The 25293-nt window shown below is 38.5% G+C and overlaps 2 protein-coding genes across 2 annotated transcripts in view; both read left to right on the forward strand.

The window, feature by feature from the left end:
* LOC121373129 overlaps positions 1-24925 on the forward strand; it is a 27727-nt gene extending 2802 nt beyond the window's left edge. Inside the window, exons 2-8 of the mRNA XM_041499580.1 lie at positions 1-997; positions 2027-2152; positions 3707-4692; positions 5404-5413; positions 8262-9112; positions 12212-12371; positions 20767-24925. The exon at positions 1-997 is cut by the window's left edge and continues 346 nt beyond it. Of these exons, the coding sequence (XP_041355514.1) occupies positions 1-997; positions 2027-2152; positions 3707-4692; positions 5404-5413; positions 8262-9112; positions 12212-12371; positions 20767-22898 (5262 nt within the window). The 3' untranslated portion in view covers positions 22899-24925. The remainder of the gene's footprint in view (positions 998-2026; positions 2153-3706; positions 4693-5403; positions 5414-8261; positions 9113-12211; positions 12372-20766) is intronic.
* LOC121373697 (cell death activator CIDE-B-like) overlaps positions 1-25293 on the forward strand; it is a 118299-nt gene that overhangs the window by 20155 nt on the left and 72851 nt on the right. The window lies entirely within an intron of this gene.

Genomic DNA, 25293 nt, shown 5'->3' on the forward strand with positions numbered 1-25293 from the left:
ATGCACACCCACACTGATGAGAAAACGTTCAGATGTGTCCACTGTTCAAAGTGTCTGGCAGCCACTGCAAGTTTGAAGAGAGATACATGCACATGTATGTTGGTCCCTATCAGCCCCAGACATCTGGAATGCAACGAGTGCAATAAATGCTTTGAGCATATGTCTGACTTCAAGAAACATCTAGAGACATCTTCTGATGTTGATGAAGATAATGCTGGTTTTGTCCGATGTAAAGTGTGCAGCAAGTCATTCCCTCGAAGTGACTGTCTAAAACATCTCATGTTGATTCATTCTGATGATAAGACTGTTCAATGTGACGTTTGTTTTAACTTCAAGAAACACGTAGACACACATTTCGATGATGGTCCTTTAGAGTGCACAGTGTGCAACAAGTCATTCTCTCGCAGGGAATGTCTAAAACATCATATGCTGAACCATTCTGATGACAGAAGATTCAGATGCGAAGTCTGTTCAAAAGATTTTACAAGGAGCTTTGATCTGGAGATGCATCTGTTGATTCATAGCGGTAAAAAGCCTTTCAGATGTGGAATGTGTTTAAAGAAATTTCAATCCAAGGAAGGCATTGAACAGCATATGCTGATCCACACTGGCGTGAAATCTTTCAAATGTGAAGAGTGTGGGAAATGTTTTGCAAGAAGTGATAACTTAAAACAGCATATGTTGAGTCATACTTTCAAATGTGAAGAGTGTGGGAAATGTTTTGCAAGAAGTGATAACTTAAAACAGCATATGTTGAGTCATACTTTCAAATGTGAAGAGTGTGGGAAATGTTTCGCAAGAAGTGATAACTTAAAACAGCATATGTTGAGTCATACATTCAAATGTGAAGAGTGTGGGAAATGTTTTGCAAGAAGAGACAACTTGGAACAGCATATGTTGTGTCATACGGCCGCTGAGAAACATTTCAAATGTGGTGTGTGTCACAAATCTTTTTCAGAGAGTCGGGGTTTGAAAACACATATGTTGGATCATACAGGTAAGATATTAAATGCTTTCAAATGTTTTAATCATATTCAGATTTCAATTTCAATAGAGAAAATACAATAATGAATAGTTGTCACAAGATGACAGCAATTTGGAGGGGTGCCTTTGTTTGTTTTCAGAATTACTATTTGAAGGTTCCTAATGTAAGAATTGCCTGAGAATATACTTTCTACCTTGACTTTGGAAAATACTCGATTCTGATGGGCTACATATCTTAAATTAGAGGTGTTAAATTCACGATAACCACCTCTGATTTAATTAGGCCGCTTTACTCGCGAAGGAATATGAATAGGTGCTTATCAACAAAGAATCCAAGATGACAGCTACGTTTGACATCAGAACGCTGGTGGATATTTTCGATCCAGAAAGAGAAATAAATCCTGAATGGTTCGATGACGACATGGAACCCAGCGACGGGGAACACAATGGAACAAGCGAAGAACAGAAAGAAAGTTAGTACACAGATTGTATTTTTTACAAGACTAAACATTAACTAAATGTAGCGTGTACAGAACAGTAGCAGACGATCGAATTATAGGAGATAAACATCAGCTGACCGTGATGTCCGAATGGAGGTAGTTTATCGTGCTGTTAACACCGCTAAATGGCATTTCAAACCGAACGCGTTAGCGTCATGTTTTAAATGTAACATTTAGCGGTGTTAAATTAGAAGATAAATACCATCTGACATGATATTGGACGTAGTTTATCGTGCATTTAACACCGCTAAATGACATTTCATACCGAACGCATTATTTGGTTATATTCTTGCATTTTACAATGATTTGAAATTTGTATCATTTTTTAGTCATGGTAGAATGGAGATAAACATCATCTGACCGTGACGTCAGATTGGCAGTAGGTTATCGTGCATTTAACACCTCCAAATGTTACATTTAGCGGTGTTAAATGCATTATGCACGATAAAGTACCTTCAATCTGACCTCAGATGATGTTTATCTCCAAAATTGTGATTACATTTTATATTTCAAATGTTAAATAAGTAAATTAATATTTTTAGATGAACAAGAACCGAAGAAAAAGAGGTTCAAGACTGTGGACGAGTTAGAACTAAAATCCATAGTGTTGGACTCCAAAAGCAAAAGTACCTTGAAAACGACTACATGGGGTGTTAAAATTTTCAAAGGTAAGAAACCACCAAACCCGTAACTTACGCTTAAGGGGGTGGGTGGTAGTTTGTCCGATTATCTTTTGTTTTAATAATATAACATACGAAAATCCTATTTAAATAAAAAAAATTACACATGATCGGAAGATAAAATATACAAAAGCATTTAGGAAGGTCAGGAAGGTTTGTACATTGATTCTTACGTAACAATGTGTGTACATTTCAGATCTGCAACTCGTACTTGCCTAAACCTGTACGTTAATTCGGAATGTGCATACTTTTAATGGTACGTCAGTGTTTCTTTCGATCTGCTGCTACCCAAAAACAACAGTCAACGGGACAGACACCAAATTTCAGTTATAAGGGAGATTAAACTCTAAAAATGTTTTCTGTGACGCTTAATATCTAAATTTCCATTTTGTTGGATATTCATAATTAGTCAATTTGACCAATATTTTCAAGGTCAAATGGAGGTCATTGTTCCTGAATATATAATATGATGTAACTGACACAAATCATTGGTTTGTTTTAATTCTTTCCAATAGTATTGATCAGTAATGTTTATAATGTTACTTTGGTTTATAGATATATCCATTGTTTATCTAGTAGGGGTGTTTCCTGATTGAAATTTCAGGGGCAGATCCATAATTTAACGAAAGGGGAAGATGTTTAGGAAAAGGTTACATCCACATTTTGGAGCATGGTTTGTTAAAAATGGGTGCCAATGCTTACTGATGTTTGTACAGGGTATACTTTATGGCGCGGGTAGGTGCGGTTTATTGTGAGAGTAGGTACCCACACAAAGGTAACATTTAACGGTCATTTAGGGTAAAATTTGGGAAAATTACGTTTTGTTTTTCTTTTACATTTTTCGTATCTTTGTGGGTAGGGCATTTTACAAATATGCTACCTAAAGTTCGCTTCTCATGAATATGACTATAATGGATCATTCTATATTACAATTTACATGCAAACTGTAGGGAAACGATATAAAAATCAGCTGATCTCTGGGGCAGATCCAGAATTTAATCAAAGGAGATTATTTCTGAATGGGTTATGTCCACATTTTGGGCATGATTTGTTAGCAGTGGGTACTCATGTTTAGCGAAGGGCGAGACGTAGACCAGTGATAAAGCGCTCGCTTTTGATGTGCGGTCGGTTTAGGATCGATCCCCGTCGGTGGCTCCATTGGGCTATTTCTCATTCCAGCCAGTGCTCCACAACTGGTGTAACAAAGGCCGTGGTATGTACTATCCTGTCTATTGGATGGTGCATATAAAAGATCCATTGCTGGTAATCAAAAAGAGTAGCACATGAAGTGGTGACAGCGGGTTTCCTCTCTCAATTTCTGTGTGGTCCTTAACCATATATCTGACGCCATATAACCGTAAATAAAAAAAAATTGTTGAGTGCGTCATTAAATAAAACATTTCCTTCCGTAAATAAAATGTGTTGAGTGCGTCATTAAAAATAAAACAATTCCTATTGCTGCCTGCATGCTGTCCTATGCTGCTATCTTTGTTTGTTGTTTTTTAATATTGACCTCTTACATTTACATATTATCTTTACTAGAGTGGCTAGAGTTCAGCGGCGGGTCACAGGAGTTCGAGACCCTCTCTCCGGACAAACTGAATACATCCTTAAAGAAATTCTATGCTGAGGTGCGAAACACCGATGGCAGCTTCTATTCCAAGTCGTCCTATGTAGGACTCAGGGCAGCAATCCAGCGACATCTCCGCCAGCCTCCACGCGAAAGGAGCATCAACATTCTTCAAGACAATGACTTTCACACTGCTAACAATGTTTTCATTGCCATGTTGAAAAAAATAAAGCAGTTAGGTCTTGCTAATCCTACACACCATGAAGCCATTTCTAAGGAGGATTTACTTAAAATCCGCAAACAGCAAAGCGTAGATGATCCCACTAAACTGCAGCAAAAAGTCTGGTTTGATCTTACTCTGGGTTTTGGTCGTAGGGTGTGTGAGAATCAGCGACAGTTATCCAGAGGTTCTTTTGCAATTAACATTGATGATGTTGGTTGTGAGTATATTGCAATGACCCACAGGGAGGCCACTAAAAACCACCCTGGTGGTATTGGCGACACGGATAAAAGCAAAACATTCATTTATGCCACTGGTACTCCCTCATGCCCAGTCTTCTCCTTCCGGAAATATGTTTCCAAATTAAACCCCCAAAACAACACCTTTTTCCAGCAACCTCGAAAGCAGGCCACTGAACGCGATAAACTCTGGTACACAACCAAAGCTTTAGGACACAACGCGCTGACCACGATGATGAAACGGATCTCAAAAGACTGTCGTCTCAGTAAGGAATACACTAACCAGTGTGTACGGTCGACCGCTGTGACTCTTCTGTCACATGCTGGGGTGGAGGCTAGAGAAATAGTCAAAATTACTGGCCACAAAAATGAACAAAGTTTATCTTCTTGCAAAACCGAATCGTCCACCGCTCAAAAACGTCACTATTCGGCTATTTTACAAAATGATGCGCCAAACGTACCTGCACCAGATTCCTCTTCCGTTTCCAAGTCGACAAATGTTTCATAAAATATCCGGGCTGGGATGTCTGTTTTTTTTTCAAATTGGGGACAGTAACGTTGTGATAAATAATTAATTATTCCAATAATTGAGCTTGTATTAAAAGTTACATGTTGGTTCATTAATGGGGGGTGTATTTTATTATAAAAAATTGTTTTCATTATTAGAAGGGGTGGGACGTAGCCAAGTGGTAAAGCGTTCGCTTGATGCGCGGTCTGTCTAGGATCGATCCCCGTCGGTGGACCCATTGGGCTATTTCTCGTTCCGTGGCCGTGGTATGTACTATCCTGTCTGTGGGATGGTGCATATAAAAGATCGAAAAGAGTAGCGCATGAAGTGGTGACAGCGGCTTTCCTCTCTCATTATCGGTGTGGTCAACCATATGTCTGACGCCATATAACCGAAAATAAGATGTGTTGAGTCGTAGTTAAATGAAACATTTTCTTCTTCATTATTAGAAAATGTTAACAATGTATAAAGCTACCAGTCATAATAAACAATGCTATTGTTTACTACATTTGCTTTGTGACTGTCTTATATCGATAAATACACACACACCAACACCCCTTTCCCCACACGAATTAGGCCTATAATTATTATAAACCGTAAACGTAATGTCAGTTAACAGAAAATAGTTTGTAGGCCTAACTCTATTTACTTTTTCTTGTACATGAATTTTCCTTTATAACCATTGATTAAATGTGTCCGAAGTTCTACAGTCGTATGTTTTGATTTAACTGTCAACAGCCAATAAAGATGGCCGTGTCTAGCCAATTCACTACCTTTTGCTCCACGGATTAAAAATAGTTCGTCATTGAACACGTTTTTAGCCATGGTAGAATGGAGATGAACATCATCTGACGTCAGATTGGATTTTGTGGCACGATTTCTTGACAACATGTATCAAGGCTGAATACGAGGAACGAATATTAGTCTTGATTTATGAAGATGGATTGGAGGTAGTCTATCGTGCATTTAACACCGCTAAATGTTACATTTAAAACATCACGCTAACGCGTTCAGTTTGACATGTCATAGCGGTGTTAAAAGCACGAAATCCAATCTGACGTCAGATGTTGTTTATCTCCTAATTATCACACATTCATCAGATATTTATATAAATATGTACATTTAAACTTTACAGTAATTTCTAGTGGATTACGTTTTAACTTCGGACGGGACGTAGCCCAGTGGTAAAGCGCTCGCTTGATAAGCGATCGATTTGGGATCGATTCCCGTTGGTGGGTCCATTGGGCTATTTCTCGTTTCAGCCAGTGCACCACAACTGGTATATCAAAGGCCGTGGTATGTGCTATCTTGCCGGTGGCATGGTGCATATAAATATCCTGCCGGTGGCATGGTGCATATAAAAGATACTTGCTACTAATGAAAAAAAAATTTCTCTAGTAGTAGTGTAGTGTTTCCTCTCTAAGTCTATAAGGGGCGAGACGTAGCCCAGTTGTAAAGCGCTCGCTTGATGCGCGGTCAGTTTGGGATCGATCCCCGCAGGTGGGCCCATTGGGCTATTTCTCGCTTCAGCAAGTGCACCACGACTGGTACACCAAAGGTCGTAGTATGTGCTACCCTGTCTATGGGATGGTGCATATAAAAGATCCCTTGCTGCTAATTGAAAATAGTAGCCCGTGAAGTGGTCACAGCGAGTTTCCTCCCTCAATGTCTGTGTGGTCCTTAACCATATGTCCGATGCCATATAACCGTAAATAAAATGTGTTGAGTGCGACGTTAAATAAAACATCTCATTCCTCTAAGACTATATCTCAAAATTACCAAATGTTTGACATCAAGTAACTGATTATTAATAAATCGATGTTCTCTAGTGATGTCGTTAAACAATTCAAACTTTTTTTTTTTTACGTTTTAACTTAAATAGTAATGGTTAAATTTTCACCACTGTGTACATTGTGAGTACAATAGTAATGGTTAAATTTTCACCACTGTGTACATTGTGAGTACAAGTATATTAACTCATGCATTCTAGGATCAAACCTATCGGGTTATATCTCATTCTGTCAGTGCCCCACTACTAGCATAACAACAAGCCATGATATGTACTATACTGTCTGTTCAATGGCACTGGCGTAGGAAGCTGGAGGGGTGGGGTTGCAACACACACACACTTTGTAGCAGCAGCGATTTTTTAAATATATTTATACATGTACATGTATGTGTATATACATATACACACGTGTGTCACACACAATCTGCCAACACACACGCACGCACGCACACACACACACACACACACACACACACACACACACACACACACACACCTTTTGGCACCTTCCTACGCCCGTAAATGAAACATATCAAAGATGCTTTGCTGTGAATTGAAAAGAGTAGCCCATGTAGTGGGTTTCCTCTCATTATCTGTGTGGTCCTTAACCATATTTATTTTTTATTATTGAAAACCTATTTGACTGCATAAACAACAAAAGGATTGACACAAGTTTGTCAAGTTACTAGGCCCTGCTAAACCATATGTCTGATGCGGTGCCGGATTTATAAGGGGGCAAATGGGGCAATTGCCCCCCCCCCCCCTCCCCGCCAGAGGGCTTCCCGGACTAAGGACTTCCTTTATTTAAAAAAATGTAATAATTATAAAATATAATTTTTATGTTGAAGGGCCCCCGAACCTGAAGTGCCCCGGGCCCCTGCCCTGCCACCCCACCCCCATACGGTCTAAATCCGGCCCTGGTCTGATGCAATATGTGTTGGCAGACGTTTGATTTTGCAGCTTTCTAAACTGATGTCAGCTTTTTTAATGTATATAATGATTTTCACAAAGTAGATTTGATTTGATGTGAAATGCTACGAAATGTCCTTTATTTAGGTATAGTATAGAGATTTTAGCTTTTTAAGTCATGTTAGAGTGAGTGTGTGTGTGTGTGTGTGTGTGTGTGTGTGTGTGTGTGTGTGTGTGTGTGTGTGTGTGTGTGTGTGTGTGATGTTTTAGTTGGTTGGGGTTTGTTTTTGGTTTTGGGGTTTTTTATGTGTAAAATTATTTTCACAAGTAGGTTGAATTTGATGTGAAATACTGATTAATGGCCTTTATTTACATGTATGGGGCTGGATTCAGTTCAGTCGGTTGAGTGCTCGCTTGAGATGCTTGCATCGCAGGATCGAACCACCTCGGTGCATCCATTCAACTGATTTGACTTTTCCCCGTTCCAATCTGTACACCACCACAGCTGGTCAAAGGCTGTGGTGTGTGCTTTCCTGTCTGTGGGAAAGTACATATAAAAGATCCCTTGCTGCATCAGGAAAAATGTAGCGGGTTTCCTCTGATGACTACGTGTCATAATTACCAAATGTTTGACATCCAATAGACTATTAATCATTAATCAGTGTGCACTAGTGGTGTCGGTAAGCAAAACAAACTTCAACTATTTACATGTAGGTATAGTGTAAAGGTTTCAGCTCCTCTCCCCCCCCCCCCCCCCCCACGCCACCCCACCTCCACCCCCACTGCCCTAAACGAGCATCTCAGTCCAGGTTGAGTGCATTGTTAAACAAACCATTCCTTTCTTTCCTTTTTCTATTTTCAGCTGATCAGAAATACGTCCGCCCTGGACGACCTTGCCCTTTTTGCGACTTCTTCAGTCAGAACTCGAAACTTTCCCGCCATATCAGTTTGAAGCACGGAGACATCTTGGAAGTGAAGAATGCACTGCAGATGCCTAGAACGGCGAGACTGCAAGCGTTTGATCATTTCAAAAAGAGGTCTATTTTCCTGACAAATAAGATGTTGCTTGCGAATTCTAACAATGAAATTCTGATGACAGAAAAGAAGTCAGGCAGCTCCCAAACGGTGGTGTGCCAGCGGTGCAAGGGATTTTACGCAAAACGGAGCTTCTACAAGCACAAGAAACGGTGTCGGAGTAAAGCCATCGTGGACAACACAGCAGTTGAAAGTGGTCCGGTGCCCGTAGAGATGCTAGCTTCGTGCGAGGAAGACGAAGACTTCACTGTGAATGTGTTGTCCAAGTTTTATCAGGATCCTGTTGGAAATGTCTGCAAGTCCAACAGCATGATCAAAAAGATCGGCTTGCATCTCTGGCAGAAGTCGAAAAAGGACCGCGAAAAACGCTCATTGGTGCGTAAATCTGTCACGAGAGACATGCGAATATTGGAATTGCTGTTTCTGGAATTCCGGAAGCAGACGACACATGGTGAGGGAGAAGATGCCACCTTTAGCGACATGTTCAAGAGGGAGTACTTAGACTATTTGAAGCAAGCTATTGAAAGTTTGATATACAGCAAACCAAACGGAGGATTGGTAAAGTCCGCGCTGATGTATTTGATCAACACGGCAGGCCAGATAATACAAGCTGATTTTTTCATACAGAATATGGATGAAGAGGCCAGTGAAGTGGATAAATTTCTAAAAATCTATCATGTGAAGAGATGTGACATTTTTGGCGACTGAATAGTAGGTAAAAAGAATATATACAGCAAGAAAATAAAGGTTGAGAGGAATTGATCCTACAACCAGAGTGTTGCATATTCCGTAAAAACAAAAAAACAACAACAAACAAACAAAAAAACCAACAAAAAACCAACAACAAACAAACAAACAAAAAACAACAACAAACAAACAAAAAACAAACAAAAAAACGAACAACAACAACAAAACATTAATTAGAAGTAATATTAATAAAAATGAAGAAAAGACAAATAAAGTTGAGAAAATTCTAAAAATCTGTAATGTGAAGAGATAATTTATCTTTGGGAAATGCCGAATAGTGGGTAAAATAGCGAAAAAAAATAAAACTCGAGAACAGTTTATTTTACAATAAGATTAATTCATACAAAATATGGACAAAGAGGCGAATAATGTTTTGAAATTTAAGAAACTTATAATAAAGAGAAACTATGTTTTTTGAAGATATTGGTTTCACGTAACAGCAGACTAATATAAAGGCGAATCTACAACACGACTCGGCTTTCAACATCTTAAAGATTAGCTCAACAGCGTGACGAACCCATATGATGGCAAAAATGCGGATTCATATTGAAACTAAATGCTTAAAATGTGTGTAGAAAACAAAATTGTGTGAAACAACATAATTATGAAATATACCGGGGTACCCATTATGTTTTACGAACACTGTCAGCTAAAAATGTGTTTTGCATGCTTTTGATACTACATTGTATTTTCAACTATATTTACGCCATACAAAAGTTGTATGCGTGGGTTTTTTAAAGTAAAATTTCTGAAATAGGAGTGAAATTGTTTGATTGTTTATATTATAATCTGTTTTCGTGCTTATATCCAATTACGGTTCAAGCACGCTCTCCTGGGCACACAATTTAGCTATCTGTTTTTTTATACACTGCCAGCGTAAAGGGTATTGCTTGCATGTGATATTTTAAGCTTTAACAGTTACGCTATACATGTTAATTCTTTTCATACTTTTTACATTTTTTATACGGTTTTTTATGTGAAGTGTTTGAAGTGTAATTGGTCGATATTTGAATTTTTATTTATAGATGAAATGTCACCTGGACATGGGAGTCCACGCAGTGCTGTTAGATCTACCTGGGTAGACCCAGTAGAGCTAATTTTAATCAGATTGCGGGCTTCCTCTAATCATTACGTGTCAGAATTACTAAATGTTTGACATCCAATAGCTGATGATTAATTAATCAATGTGCTCTAGTGGTGTTAAAAAACAACAAAAAAGGTATTGCTTGCGTGCTTGTGATACTATTTTCAACTATAACAATTACGCCATACATTTTAGTTCTTTTCATAGGCCTACGTTTGATATATTTTATACGGTTTTGTATGTGAAGTGTTTGAAATACGAGTGTTTGTTTATACATACATGTATCTATTTGCATGATTATATCTTGTTGAGGTTCAAGCACGCTGTTCTAGGCACACACCTCAGCTATCTGGGCTGTCTGTCCAGGACAGTGGGTTGGTGGTTAGTTGTTACAGAGTCCTGAGAGAGTCGGTGTAGTGGCCTTACCTCTCATCTACCCCTTGATTCATTGAACTAGCTCTGGGTGGGAGCCGGTACCGAGATAGAGGTTTCTATGCTGGGTATTTCGTACTTGTAAACAAATACTGTAGTGCCAAGGAGGATTATAAAACAAAATAAAATTATGAACATCATTGAATTTGCTTGTCTTTTTATTTTGTCAATTATTGTAAACGTTTACAAAACTGACAACAATCGTGTAGTCATAACCAGCGAGTGACGTCACAATAACAAGCCCTGCGTATGCCGTTTCTCACATGTGGTGCACGGGTGTAACATTCTTTCAGAGAATGGCCAATACAGCAAAATGCTCATTTAAGGGCACATCGTTTGGCCTCAGATTAGTTATCTTCCCATTTGGTTGTCCAGAAATTTGTCCGCGCATGTAGTCTGCTATTTGACTGTGATTATTTCATGGCAGACAGCTATGAAGTGGCAACTATTTGACTGAAGTTGACAGGGGAGAGCATGTAGTTTGTAAACATGTGTAACTTGTTGACATTGAAGGCTTGTTTGTGGTCATTCCGGCCCATGCAAAAGTAGTGGGGTTTTTTTGTAAAATGGGTGTACTCCGGCCACTTTTAGTGGGTGTGTTTGGTTAAACCAATATCTTGAGAGAAAGAGCTGGACAACAGGGGTTGTCCTTTTCAGAGTATGTGTCCCCCAGGCAGGCAAAGGTACATACAAAAATCCATGTGCCTGCTGATATTAATAAAAAGTATTATAGCCACTAAGGCTATATAGAAACATATAGCGAAATTAATTGTGGTCTGTGGCTGTTTGCTGTGACGTGCAACGCGAGAAGATGGACGATGGTGGCCACAAACCACAATTGTCAAAATGCTATATGTTTCTATATAGCGTCAGTTGGCTATAACACTTTTATTAACATCAGTAGGCCCGTGGATTTGTTTAATACATATTTGCAACCTGCCTCGGTGGCGCAGTGATTAAGCCATCGGACTACAGACTGGTAGGTACAGAGTTCGCAGCTCGGTACCAGCTCCAACCCAGAGCGAGTTCTTAAGGGGCTCATTGGTTAGATGTAAGGTCACTACACCCTCTTCTCTCTCACTAACCACTAACCCACTGTCCTGGACAGACAACCCAGATAGCTGAAGTGTGTGTCCAGGACAGCGTGCTTGAACCTTAATTGGATATAAGCACGAAAATAAGTTGAAATAAATAATAAATAAATAAATACATGTTTGCCTGAAAAGGACAACTCCTGTTGTCCCAACTCTTTCTTCCAGAATATTGGTTTAAATAAATACACCCAATAAACGTGGCCAAAGTTGGCTACACCCATTTTACACAAAAAGTACCACAATAGCATGAGCTGAAAATACCACAAAGACGTTTTCAGTAGTGACAAGTTACACATGTATGTAAATTACACTGGCGTAGGAAGCGGTGGGGGGGGGGGGGGGGCATGTGCCGCCCCCACTTTTCAGATATTTTGCTTTATATTTGCTTTATAATAGTGTAAAGGTGTGTTAATATAAAAGTGTGCCGGGGCGACAAATAGTGGCATGGCAGTGAGTGTCGGGGGCGACAAATGGAAGGGCAGTGAATGTCGGGGGCGACATATGGAAGAGCGCTGGGTGCCAGGGGTGACAAATGGAAGGGCAGTGGGTGTCGAGGGCATCATCAGTGAGACCACGACTGGTATGTCGAAGGCCGTGGTATGTGCTATCCTGTCTAGGATGGGGCATATGGAAGATTTCTACTGATTTAACGGTTTTTCTCGCTGAGACTATACCAATATACCAGAATATTTTACATCCAATAACCGATGACTATTAAATCAATGTGCTCTAGTGGTGTCGTTAAACAAAAACGCTACTAGGTGAGTGTACATGGATTTTAGCAATGGGGTCTAGACTATATTAAAAGCATTCGGTACGTGTCACATGGCCTCACCCATGCTAGATCAACAATGCCAGAACATATTTTTTAAATTATTATTTTCACACCCTCTTTTTTTCTTCCAATTATTATATTCTATTTTCAAAAGGTATAATGCTGCATTTTTGTGTCCCAACTGTGGTAAATAGTAAACATAGTCCATTCACAATTAATTAGCCATTGTAAATAATTGTGAATGTACAAATTGTTTTGTATATACATAATTGCGCCGAGTCTCTCCTGGGTTGTCATGCCACGATCAGAACAGATCAGGCCCTTTCTAAGGGCGTTATGGGCAACCTAGGGAGACACCTCATCATCCGCAGGTCTTAACTACGAGCTACTCTCGGCCTACTAAATTCCAAACCTATACGTAGCTCCCTACCTTTTATTTTTAGAACGTCCATCAAAATTGTGCCAAACTTCCTTCATCAAAGTGCGCACTCATTTCCCTTTGGCTTAATCCTACGGGGCATTCGAAATTACATAGCACCATACCACCCCCTGCATGTTACCAACTATGGTTGGACTGCTGGTGCTCCCTTGCACCTGCCAGTGTAGGCGGACCCCCCCCCTTCACCCACCCCAACCTTTTCCTGCCCTAGGCGGAGGAACCGGCTGAGGCCGGTACTTGTGACCAGGACAGGCGTGCGCTACAACAGCTTGCTCTGAATGTGCACGTTAAACCATTTTCCATTCCATTCCAAATTGTTTTAATTAAAAATCAGTTCATCAGAAAATTTATATTTTACAAACTATTCACTGGTATAAACGTAGCCTACTGCCTATACTATTTGTACTGCACATTAAGTACGTGTTAGCGATCAGTTGTGTGTGTGGGGGGGGGGGGGGGGGGGGGGGCTGAGCCGACTGCTCTTGACAAACTGATTTTTTCCTTTTAAAAAATGACCATCTGTTCATGTTTCAGAACCGTTTTTGTTTTCATGTAGGGGCTTTAAAAATTGAAAAAGTTTATTTTTCCAAACGCATGCGCCTGGACACAGAAACTAAATAGATTCGTTTTACATGTACACTTTGTTATTTTTGGGGGTAACTGAAAAATGTAGAATATTAATTCCAAAAAGTATCGTATGGTATTCATGTTTTTTTGTTGTTGCCCTTAGCCGAATGCAGTTTGAGATACATCGATATAGTATGTTTTTAACTACATACGTTAACACTCTCGCCAGTGGGATTTTATTTGGTGTAGTACAACCTTGTGCCTCCATCTATTTCCGTTTCCTTTAACATGCATTTTATCTTTCGCAAGTCACAACAGGTAAACATTTAGCGAATTTTGGCGTAATTTGCTCTGTTTTAGCATGAATGGTGACAAAGACTATAAAATGGACGAGTTAATTGTTACTTTTTCCTTCATATAGTAGTTTATGTAGGGCAATGACCCCACTGGCACTGGTCCCCAGGGTTGCTAGTCACTTCGTACCATGGCCATTTCGTACCATAGTCATTTCGTACCTAATTTGGTCGTTTCGTACCCTTGTCATTTCGTACCATGGTCATTTCGTACCATTGCAAAAAGTCATTTCGTACCCTAGTCATTTCGTACCTTGGTTATTTCGTACCATAACTGGAAGTCATATCGTATCATGGTATAACAATTTATAACAATCACCCCGGTAATGTCTTTTACAAAATAGCATTAAATTACACATTTGTGGTTAATTTAAGGGATATTTTATCAGCAAAAGACTAAAAATTATTGCCACTTTGTATAAACATTATCAATTGGCTAACTTGGCAATCAGTAAGGTAGTTAATGTTTTAATGGCTGTTATTGTTTATTTCTTAAACAAATAAGATGCAAATAAGCAAGTTTGAAAAGAAGACCTAATAAATAAATAATATTTTGTTGGTCCATTATATTGTTTTGTTGTTTTTGACTAATTATCTGGAGCCATTTCACACAAAATCGAAGTTGGCAGTTAGTAGTAAATACCATATACGGCTCTTGTCAGGTAAAATGGAAATAACAGTTGACAGGTATTATGGGTATCAATAACGATATGCTGCACAATGATGTGTTCTGGTTTTCAAACTGTCAAAATAAAGTTTTAAAACAAAACACACTGCTTTTATGCTATAGTCAATTCGTTTTCTATATACTGGAATGAAATGACTAGGGTACGAAATGACTGGGGTACGAAATGACTAGGGTACAAAATAACCAGGCAGCATGGTACGAAATGGATGGTACGATATGACTTGGCTACGAAGTGACTATGATTCGGTCCCCAGTATTCGGCCAGTACCATTGACGTCCCAAACTGTCTTCACCTAACGACAAAAACACGAATACGATATTTACGGAAATATTATTCTACATTTTTCAGCTACGATACATGAAACAAAATAGATTGTAATCAATTAACAAAAAAATCAACAATGTGAATGTAAAACAAATCCATTCTAGTTACTAGTAAACAAAAGTGAAACACCCTCTGGTAAACAGTAAAGAGTGCGACATTTCTAACTGCGTTCAGACGCATTAATTTGCAAAAAGTATCGTAACGTGCATGTGCGGTTCGTCATTTTTCATTTAAGGCCACTACATAAAAAATATGTTTCTTAACTATGCACAGTTGACGAACACTTAGTTTACTTAGTTTAATATTTTTTAAAAGGAAAAATTCAATTTGTCAAGTGTTCTGGTCCGGTCCGTGTTTTATCAACACACATCACTAACATTTGATGTCAATACTGATAGGCATTACTTTTATACCAGTGAATAGTTTGTAAAATATAATTTTTTTAATGAATTGATTCATAATTAACACAATTTACACACTGAAAATTATTTACAATTGTTATGAATGGATTATGAATACAATTCACTACAATAGAGGCACAAAAATGTAGCATACCTTTTGCAAATCAAATATAATAATTGAAAACAAATTCTAACAACAGGGGTCTTAAAAATCGTAAAAATTAAATGCCTTGGCCTTGTTGATCTGGCACGTGTCAGGTCATGTGACATGCACCGAATGTTAATTCATCTTTCTCCATTTTAAGTCAATTTTTACGAGTCATGTGCACCTGATATCGGTAATTTTAAGGAATGAACAAAAACGACTTAGTAAAATTAATGGTTTTAGGGGTTTGTAAAGTTTTGTATTTAGATACTTACTTTCTGAACTTCATTGTTTATGAAAATGTTCGTGAACTGTGGAGAAAAACCTCATAAATGAACAACATACCAATGACAACAAATCGGATGTTGATTGCACGAACCGTGCACGAGAAAACAAAGTGAACAAAATTTGAAGCATATAACGCAGTTAGGAAGGTTGACAATTAACCAGTATTCTAGCCCGAGCACCTTATTGTAGAGGGCTAGACGGACATTTGAACAGATATTCAGCTGTGACTACAGTCAGAGACCAAGCTATGTAATTTTCTGGCAATCGCTGCCCACCAAACAGTATTCAGAGATTCCCGCTCTAACACCACAACAATCCTTTGCTATGTAACGTTTAACATCAAATACCTTGTCATCTTGTTGCAGTGTTTGGTCATCTCGTGCCAATCCCATTTTACTGCCCATTAATTACCGGTCTCGGTGGCACAGTGGTTAGGCCATCGGACTACAGGCTGGTAGGTACAGGGTTCGCAGCCCAGTACCGGATCCAACCCAGAGCGAGTTCTTAAGAGCTCAGTGGGTAGGTCTAAGACAGGGCACAATATTTCACGAGAACTGCTGTCCTGTTTACGTGTCGGTATACACAACTTTAAAATCACAAGAACTGCCAATCGGTTACCTGGTGAACAATTACATTGTAAAATTAAAAGTACCATGTATCAGTAATGAAAGTGAAAATCAGTTTATGTTTTTTAACCACCAATGTATCACAGAACCATAGTTCAAGTGTTTTAGGCTTAGGTAGGTAGGCCTAACTCATCGGTTACGAGAAATATATTCCAGTAACTGAACAATTGGTTACCTAAGTTAAACTCTCATGAATGGACTTCTGGTTACCTAAGATTATGAAATATTGTCCCCTGCTACACCCTCTTCTCTCTCACTAACCAACTAACAACTAACCCACTGTCCTGGATAGATATAGTTGAAATGTGTGCCCATGATAGTGTGCTTGAACCTTAATTGGTTATAAGCACGAAAATAAGTTGAAATGAAATTAATACTGTCCATTTGCACAGTATGATTGCTCTCGGCCATCGATCAGTAGTCGGTGCACGATCAGTAGTCAGTGCATGGGGACATTAAGTCAATACTTTCCTTAACGTGCACAGTGAGTTGCTTCCCTTAACTTAGCAAATTTAACATGGCAGGGATATAATTGTTTAAGGTTGTCATTGAAGATTTATTTTGTTAATGATGCAAGTACTTCAATCTGGATTTAGTGAGTACGGTAGGTTATACATTTTTGATTTGTGTGTCCATGGTGCCACAAGTTTTGAACACCAGCTATATATACATGTATACGGTTAGCTCCAACAATATGATCATTACTATATTTTTCTCGACTATCCCATTTCTATTCTATCTACTCTGTACCTTTTATTACTATATATTAAAAAATATTAATTATGTTAAATATTTCATGCCATTAGACATTGTTATTATGCTTTAGATATATATGATTATGAATATTGTCTGATGTCCATCTTGTTTAGGAGAGCACTTATATAGGCTCTGCCTGTTGTGCAATCCTTTTGATTCTTTCTTGATCAATAAAATATCTCAAAACAAAACCAGCTATATACCGTATATGTATAGGGTATGTAACAATATTCAGACGTAAAAAGAACCACACTTTCTACATCCCTTCGAACTAAGATCACTCTATGGCGAAAACGCAGAATGGCTGACTACCGCACAGTAGACAAAGATTCCTGCTCTAATACAACAGAAATTCTAAGTTTGACGCTAAATGTCAATGCATAGGTATTAAGTGTGTGGTTGTACTTCTGCCATTCCACATTTTCGCTATAGAGTGATCTCTGACGGCAGAGAGCGATCATAGCTTTATACTAGTACCTGTACAAAGTCCATCTTGCTTGGCAAAGTTCTCGGGCCACTTATCAGGGTGTGCACTTGGTATTTTTTTATTAACTTGGGGCTTCTAGAATTTTTATAAAATCAACTAGCCATGGGATCAGAGATTTTTAAAATGTACTAGCCACAATGAAAAATTCACTAGCCCTACTGTACTTTTAAGTTCATACAATTTTACTAAATAATAGTAATAAACAGATATGTCACCTAAAAGGGAAGAAAGAGCTTAAAAACATTGGGGGGTCGGGGTGGGGACAGAATATTTATATTTACAAAATAGACTTAACTGCAACATTTGACAAATGTTTTACACTAGCCGTCGGGCATGGCAATAGTGGTTATTTACTAGCCCGACATGGAATATCACTAGCTACGGGAGTGGGGCTATGATAATCTAGAAGTCCTGACTAACTTGCCATTTTAAACTTGCCATTTGGGCAAGTTGTGTCAACACTGACTTGTCGGATAAATTTTTGAGTTTCCCCAATTTTATTTTTTAAAATGTATTTGGCATAGGAGATCAGTTTCAATGGGCAGACACATCTTGAATTATTATCAAAAGTAAGTTTTTGGATGTTATACTGTCAATCTGCTTCCTCCCACGCCACTTCGTTCACCACCACCCCCCAATATTTCAGTTTGCCCCTAATACAATTACCAGTTGACCCCACAAAAAATCATGTTCGCCTCCACTTGGGGTTTGGTGTGTCTGTTTTTGAATATCATTAAAAAGAAATGAAAAATTTATGAAATAGACAATGTTCGATCACTGACATGCACCATGACTGGTTTATCAAAGGCCATGGTATGTGCTATCCTGTCTGTGGGATGATGCATACAAAAATATCCCTTGCAGCATTTAAAAAAAAATGTAGCAGGTTTCCTATGATGATTACGAGTCAGAATTACCAAATGTTTGACATCCAATAGCCGATGATTAATAAATCAATGTGCTCTAGTGGTGTCGTTAAACAAAATCAACTTTTTGATCACTGACAGCTGTATAATTTAACAGGCCTCTACATTGCGATCGATTTATTTTCATTTGGAGACTTAAAATATTTTACATGGTTGCCTCTTTGGCGACCGAACCAAAGTTCATATTTAAACAGATCAGCAATAGTCACGTTAGGGGACAATTCTGGTGAAATAGTCGCTGTATACCATGAAAATTTGCCTTGTTAAGTCCATAGACAAACACGCCTTCGATTTCGTGGAGATAAAAATCAATATTTAAGAGAGGTTTGGACTAAATCTGAACGACAAAACCATATTCCATTAACAAAATAGTATCTCTGCCAGAAAGAAATTTTTGGGTATGGCGCTATGGAACTGAATGCATCCACGGTCAACAAGGGTTATGGGGAGCCTACCCCACAAAGAAAATGGGTTACATTTAGGGTTACGGTTAAGAAAATCATACAATAATGATAAAGAGTCATTAATTTTGTAAAAATGTTACGTAACTTAAAAAAATTTTTTTGGGGGTATGGCGCCATACTCGTTTTACCCTCTGGCAGAAACCCTGTCTGCACATGGCAGAGTCGGAAGTATATTACGCAATGTTGTGATTGATTCAGTCATCAACATGATCACAACGAAAACAGACTACAACCATGTCTTCGCCAAAACGATCGTAGTCAAATTTTAACAAGTATATATTATCAGAGTAAGAGATATCTAAATAGTTATAAAACGTTTCTTGGTATACCTTATGAAACACTTTATTTAAAAGGAAAGTAAAAGTTTGTAGCAAAACATTACAATCGTGTCAAAAAAGAAAAGTTGATTACCTGATTGGTGTCAGGTCAGATCAGGTCAGGTCATAGCGCTTAATGTGCACATTCAGAGCAAGTTGTTGTAGCGCACACCTGTCATGGACACAGGTGCAGGCCTCGGGCGGCTCCTCTGTCCAGGACAGGAAAGGGATACATGATTGGGATCTCCATCAATTTTTATGCAGTATGCAAACACATTGTCAGCATAAAGTAGAAAACCAATTACATGTAACCATCCGCGAATCCCAAATATATACAAAGTTTCCATAATGCAATGTATTACATTCCCCCCTTTCCCATGGAAATTAAAATATTTAGTACTATTTTTTTTGTTGTAAATCTGATTTGTTACAAATAACATTAATGCATGAATTAAAGGGACACGCCCTAGTTGTTAACCATTACGCCGTTGTTTTTCGCTAATGGCATTACTGAAATGAATTTGGCCGAGGACTAAACATTATTTGATTTGTCACTACAAACCACATAAAGTGCATTGATGTTTACGTTCGGGGTGGGATGTAGTCCAGTGTTAGAGCAGTCGATTGATCATGCACTGTCGGTTTGGGATTGATCCCGTTTGTGAGCCCATTGGGCTATTTCTTGTTCCAGCCAGTGCACCATGACTGATATATCAAAGGCTGTGGTATGTGCTAGACTGCCTGTGGGATGGTGCATATAAAAGATCATTTGCTACTAACTGAAAAATATAGAGGGTTTCCTCTAAAAAGACTGACTATATGTCAAGATTACCAAATGAATGACATCCAATAGCCAATGATTAATAAATCAGTGTGCTCTAGTGGTGTTGTTAAACAAACAAAAAAACCTTTCCTTTGATGTACGTTCTGGCACCAAAGCAAAACAATGGACTGACATATAACAATATGACACTAAATAAGGGGGTGGGGGTGGGTGCCCCCCTGAGAATCTCACCTTTCTTTTTTCTCAGGGTTTAATTTGTACAGTCTTTCATTTGTTTATAAAAAGTAGTGCCCCACCCCCCTAGGATTTTGATCAGGGTACGGCTGTTGTATGTGCTATTTTGTCTGGGATGGTGCATATAAAAGATCCCTTGCTGCTAATTGGAAAGAGTAGCCCATGAAGTGGCAATAGCGGGTTTCCACTCTCAATATCTGTGTGGTCCTTAACCATATGTCCAATGCCATATAACCATAAATAAAATGTGTTGAGTGCATTGTCTCTATATACTGCTAATACATGTAACGCTGTGAATTGATCTGACTTTTGGCCAGCTACAGATATAGACTATTAGAGGCCTGAACGAAATGCTGACTTTGATGAAGGTGACATATTTTGTAATTATACTTTCTCCTTTGATACCCAATAGCCAATCTCTTTTTTTTTTTCTCTTTTTTTTTTGATGTGTTGGGGTGTCCTTATATAAACATTCATTCATTCGATGATGCCAACAGTTTCAATTTTGTTATTACAGGTGTGTTCATCATGGTGACTAAAGATGAGTATCTGAAAGGCATCCTGTCCCGAGATTATGGAGGTAGATGTCTTCATCGCGAAGTTAATTCAGAAAGGTTTACCTCGAGATCCCCTCCAGAACTTTCAGCTCCTGCTGACAAAAAAGCTTTCCAGTGTGGAATGTGCATGAAACTCTTCTCAGCTAAATCTCACATCAAGCGACACATGGTGGTTCACTCTGGGGAGAAACCTTTTGAATGTGTTGTGTGTTTGAAATGTTTTGCTTTGTCTTCGAACTTGAAGCAACATATATTGATTCATAATGTTGATAACTACTTGAAATGTGATGCACCCACAGCATGTTTTACACCAAGACAGTTTGTGGAAAATGGTGAAAAATCATATGAATGTGTTCTGTCTGCAACATCTGGTATACAGAAACCACAACAGCTTGTAGAAAATGGTGAAAAACTGTTTGATAGCGATGCATCCACTAACACATGCTCCTCAAACAGACAGCCACAGGTTAGAGAAAACAGTGAAAAATCATTTGAATGTGATATGTCGTCAACATCTTTTACAGAAAAATCTCAGCGGCTTATGGAAAATGGTGAAAAGCTGTTTAAATGCAATGTGACCACCACCAGCACATGCTCCTCCTCACAGGCACAGCCACAGTTTGTCAGCACTGACAAAAAACTGTTCGAATGTAAGGTACTGTCCACAAAAGGTCCTAAACACAAGACCAACCTGACCGAGTACCTGGTGCCCCAAATGACCATCAAGCGGTTCCAGTGCGGGGAGTGTCTGAAGACCTTCACTCACAACTCCAGCTTAAAAGAGCACATGAACCTCCATACCGGAAAGAAGCCTCACGAATGCAAGATATGCTTGAAAAGTTTCAACCAGTCCGTGAGCTTGAGACATCACATGCTGTTTGTTCACACCGGCAACAGCCGGCCTTTCAGATGTGGCTTGTGTGGGCAGTCGTTCATGGTCAGTTCAAAACTGAACCAGCACATGCTGCTGCACTCTCCCGATAACCCCTACAAGTGCGCGGTATGCGGGAGATATTTTTCTTTTGACCATCAGTTTAAGAATCATATATTGATTCACACCAGCGAGAAACCTTACACCTGTGAGGTGTGCGCAAAAGTTTTTAATCGGTCTGAGTACCTGAAACAACACATGCTGGTGCACACCGGCGAGAAACCTTACAAGTGTGATCTGTGCGGAAGACGGTTTACACAGCGGGGTGGATTAAAATTTCACAGGACAACACGTGCGTGTGAAAAAACATTTGAATGTCGTGTATGTAAGGAACAATACAAAGACAAACATTCCTTGACAGAACACATGTCGAGTCATTCGGGAGAAATCGATTTTGAAAAACCATTCCAATGTGAGGTGTGTGAAAAACGTTTCAGTCGACCTGGGTATCTGAAGAAGCACACAATGATTCATTCCGGTGAGAAACCCTACAAGTGTGAGGTTTGTGGGAAATATTTTGCACGGAAAGGTGGATTAAAATTCCACAGGACAACTCATACGCGTGAAAAAACGTTGGAATGCCATCATTGCAAGAATCTATATAAAACCAAATATTCTTTGAAGGATCACCTGTTGACTCACATGAGAGACAAGGATTTTGAAAATCCCTACAAGTGTGCTGTGTGTGCTAAAGATTTTACCAGTCCCAAGTACCTGAAACTCCATATGATGCTTCATACTGGTGAGAAACCCTACAAATGTGGTGAGTGTGGAAGAGAGTTTGTACAGAGCAGTTCGTTAAAGAGACATATGGCAACTCACACGGGTGAAAATGTATTTAAATGCCATGAATGCGAGAAACAATATAAAGACAGATATTCCTTGAGGGATCACCTAATAATTCATGTCAGAGAAAGGAATTTGAAAATACTTTCAAGTGTGCAGCCAGTGAATTTACAAAATCTTTCAGTTGTGCAGCATGTAAGTGCGAAAGGTTTTCAATTGATTTCAACTAATGAAGCAACATATTCAAACTTCACATGACAATTCAAACGCCATGTATTTATGTAAGACACAATATAAATACAAATTTATATTCCTTGAACAAACGTGTTGATTCGTTCAGGAGAAGGAGATTTCAAATGTGATGTAAATGTATATGTGTGCAAAGTCTTTCATCAGCAGTGCCAATTTAAAAGTACAAACATGTATTGTTATTCATTCATCCAGTAGTTAAGCAGTAGCAGACGGTCGTTATTTTCTTGAAAGCACATGTGTAAAGGTGTGTTGAGCTGTGCTGTGTTGTGTTGAGCCTGTCAAATGTTCCCGTTGAAAGACTTGCACGTTTACTGGTGAATAAGCATAACTGAATTATCTGTCGATCCATCACAGGTTGTCAGATACCCTTCTAGAAGTCTGTTTAGCATCACAGAAACATCTTTTGATCATCACAGGTTGTCAGATACCCTTCTAGAAGTCTGTTCAGCATCACAGAAACATCTTTTGATCATCACAGGTTGTCAGATACCCTTCTAGAAGACTGTTCAGCATCACAGAAACATCTTTTGATCATCACAGGTTGTCAGATATCCTAGAAGACTGTTCAGCATCACAGAAACATCTTTTGATCATCACAGGTTGTCAGATACCCTTCTAGAAGTCTGTTCAGCATCACAGAAACATCTTTTGATCATCACAGGTTGTCAGATGCCCTTCTAGAAGTCTGTTCAGCATCACAGAAACATCTTTTGATCATCACAGGTTATCAGATGTCCTTCTAGAAGTCTTTTCAGCATCACAGAAACATCTTTTGATCATCACAGGTTGTCAGATGTCCTTCTAGAAGTCTGTTCAGCATCACAGAAACATCTTTTGATCATCACAGGTCATCGGATACCCTTCTAGAAGTCTGTTCAGCATCACAGAAACATCTTTTGATCATCACAGGTTGTCAGATATCCTTTTAGAAGACTGTTCAGCATCCTTTGATCCATCACAGCCACCTGGAATCTTCACTGAACTTAAACCAAGTGCTTTGATACTAGTGAAACACAGCGTGAATTCAGAAACAACGTCTGTTGGACCATCACATGCAGCCTCACTCCTGGAAGACTGCACTGACAACACAATGGTTTGATACTCTGGTGAAAAAAGTTTTAAAGTAATTTGCATATATATACATACATATACATATTGTAGGTCAGGCTTGTTCTCAAAATGTTAATCTTAAATATTGATTATAGCAGGGTTAGCTCTTGGTCAGCAGACAATTTCACCAAATTGTCTAAAAAAAAAAAAAATATTGCAAAACCCCAAAATTATTTTCCAACAAACTTTCATTTAGTTCACCAATAATTGGCAATAATTATTTTTGAAACTCACAATTAGTGAATTTGGCAAGTGCCAGAGTTAGCCCTGTAAATTGCTCTATAGTGACGGTTGTTAAGGCCATAATGAAACAAATGCTAGATTTCCATCCAAGTTTGTTTTTTTAAAAGCGGGTTGGAGGGCAAAGTTTTAATTTTATTTAATATTTTCAGGACATTGTAAATTGTACTGCACATTGAGCAGAAAACATGTGGTGATGTGTCTTTGTCCTTGGAATTGGTGGGAATGAAAATCTAGAATTTATTATATTATGGTGACATGCAGGCCTTTGAGTTTGAAAATTGATTAGCATACACATACATGTACTATGTTTTAGAATTGTGCAGCCATCTGTTAAAACTTGAGTATTTGGTGAATAGTAACATGATATTGATATTGAACAAAATGTTCCCTATATATAGATGTGATTTTCATATTTTTATCTGATTTAACTTAATTAAGCTCTCTTTTCCTTTCTTTTTTTCATTCTTTCTTCTTTTTTTTTGTCTTCTGTTTTTTGGGCATCAAATAATTTTCACAATGAACATGTAGACTGGATTTTATTGTCAGGACAAATGGACAAGTGCTCATTTCGAACGCTGTATTGTGTGTGTGTATTATATATATTTGCAACCCCTGTAATTAAGAATATTTAATGTCTATAGGGCAAAAAACCAAACATGCCATGGAAATAAAAGTTGAATATACATGGTAGTTACAGCGAAAAGGTTCCATGGAGAATTAAAAACTCCACTGCAATGTCGAATTAAAAACTCCACTGCAATGTCGATTGTCATGAGTGGCCAATTGCAGGGCTTGTAAATATACATGTATGTTCTAACAGACAATACAGTTAAAAGTTGATTACTTAGTGCAAACCAATGTCACTGGTGATTGATAATGTGAAAGATGCATAACTAATATACATCTTTATTATATACATGGCAATGAAATATATAGATCTACGGAAACCATAAAAGTCATATCCGGTGAAAAGTCATATTTTCACTGTATTTTAGCTACAGTGAAAATATAGAAGTCGTATTTACTTTTTTGTAAAAGTGCATGATTA

Source organism: Gigantopelta aegis, chromosome 5 (genome assembly GCF_016097555.1).
Source record: "Gigantopelta aegis isolate Gae_Host chromosome 5, Gae_host_genome, whole genome shotgun sequence".
Lineage (NCBI taxonomy): Eukaryota > Metazoa > Mollusca > Gastropoda > Neomphalida > Peltospiridae > Gigantopelta > Gigantopelta aegis.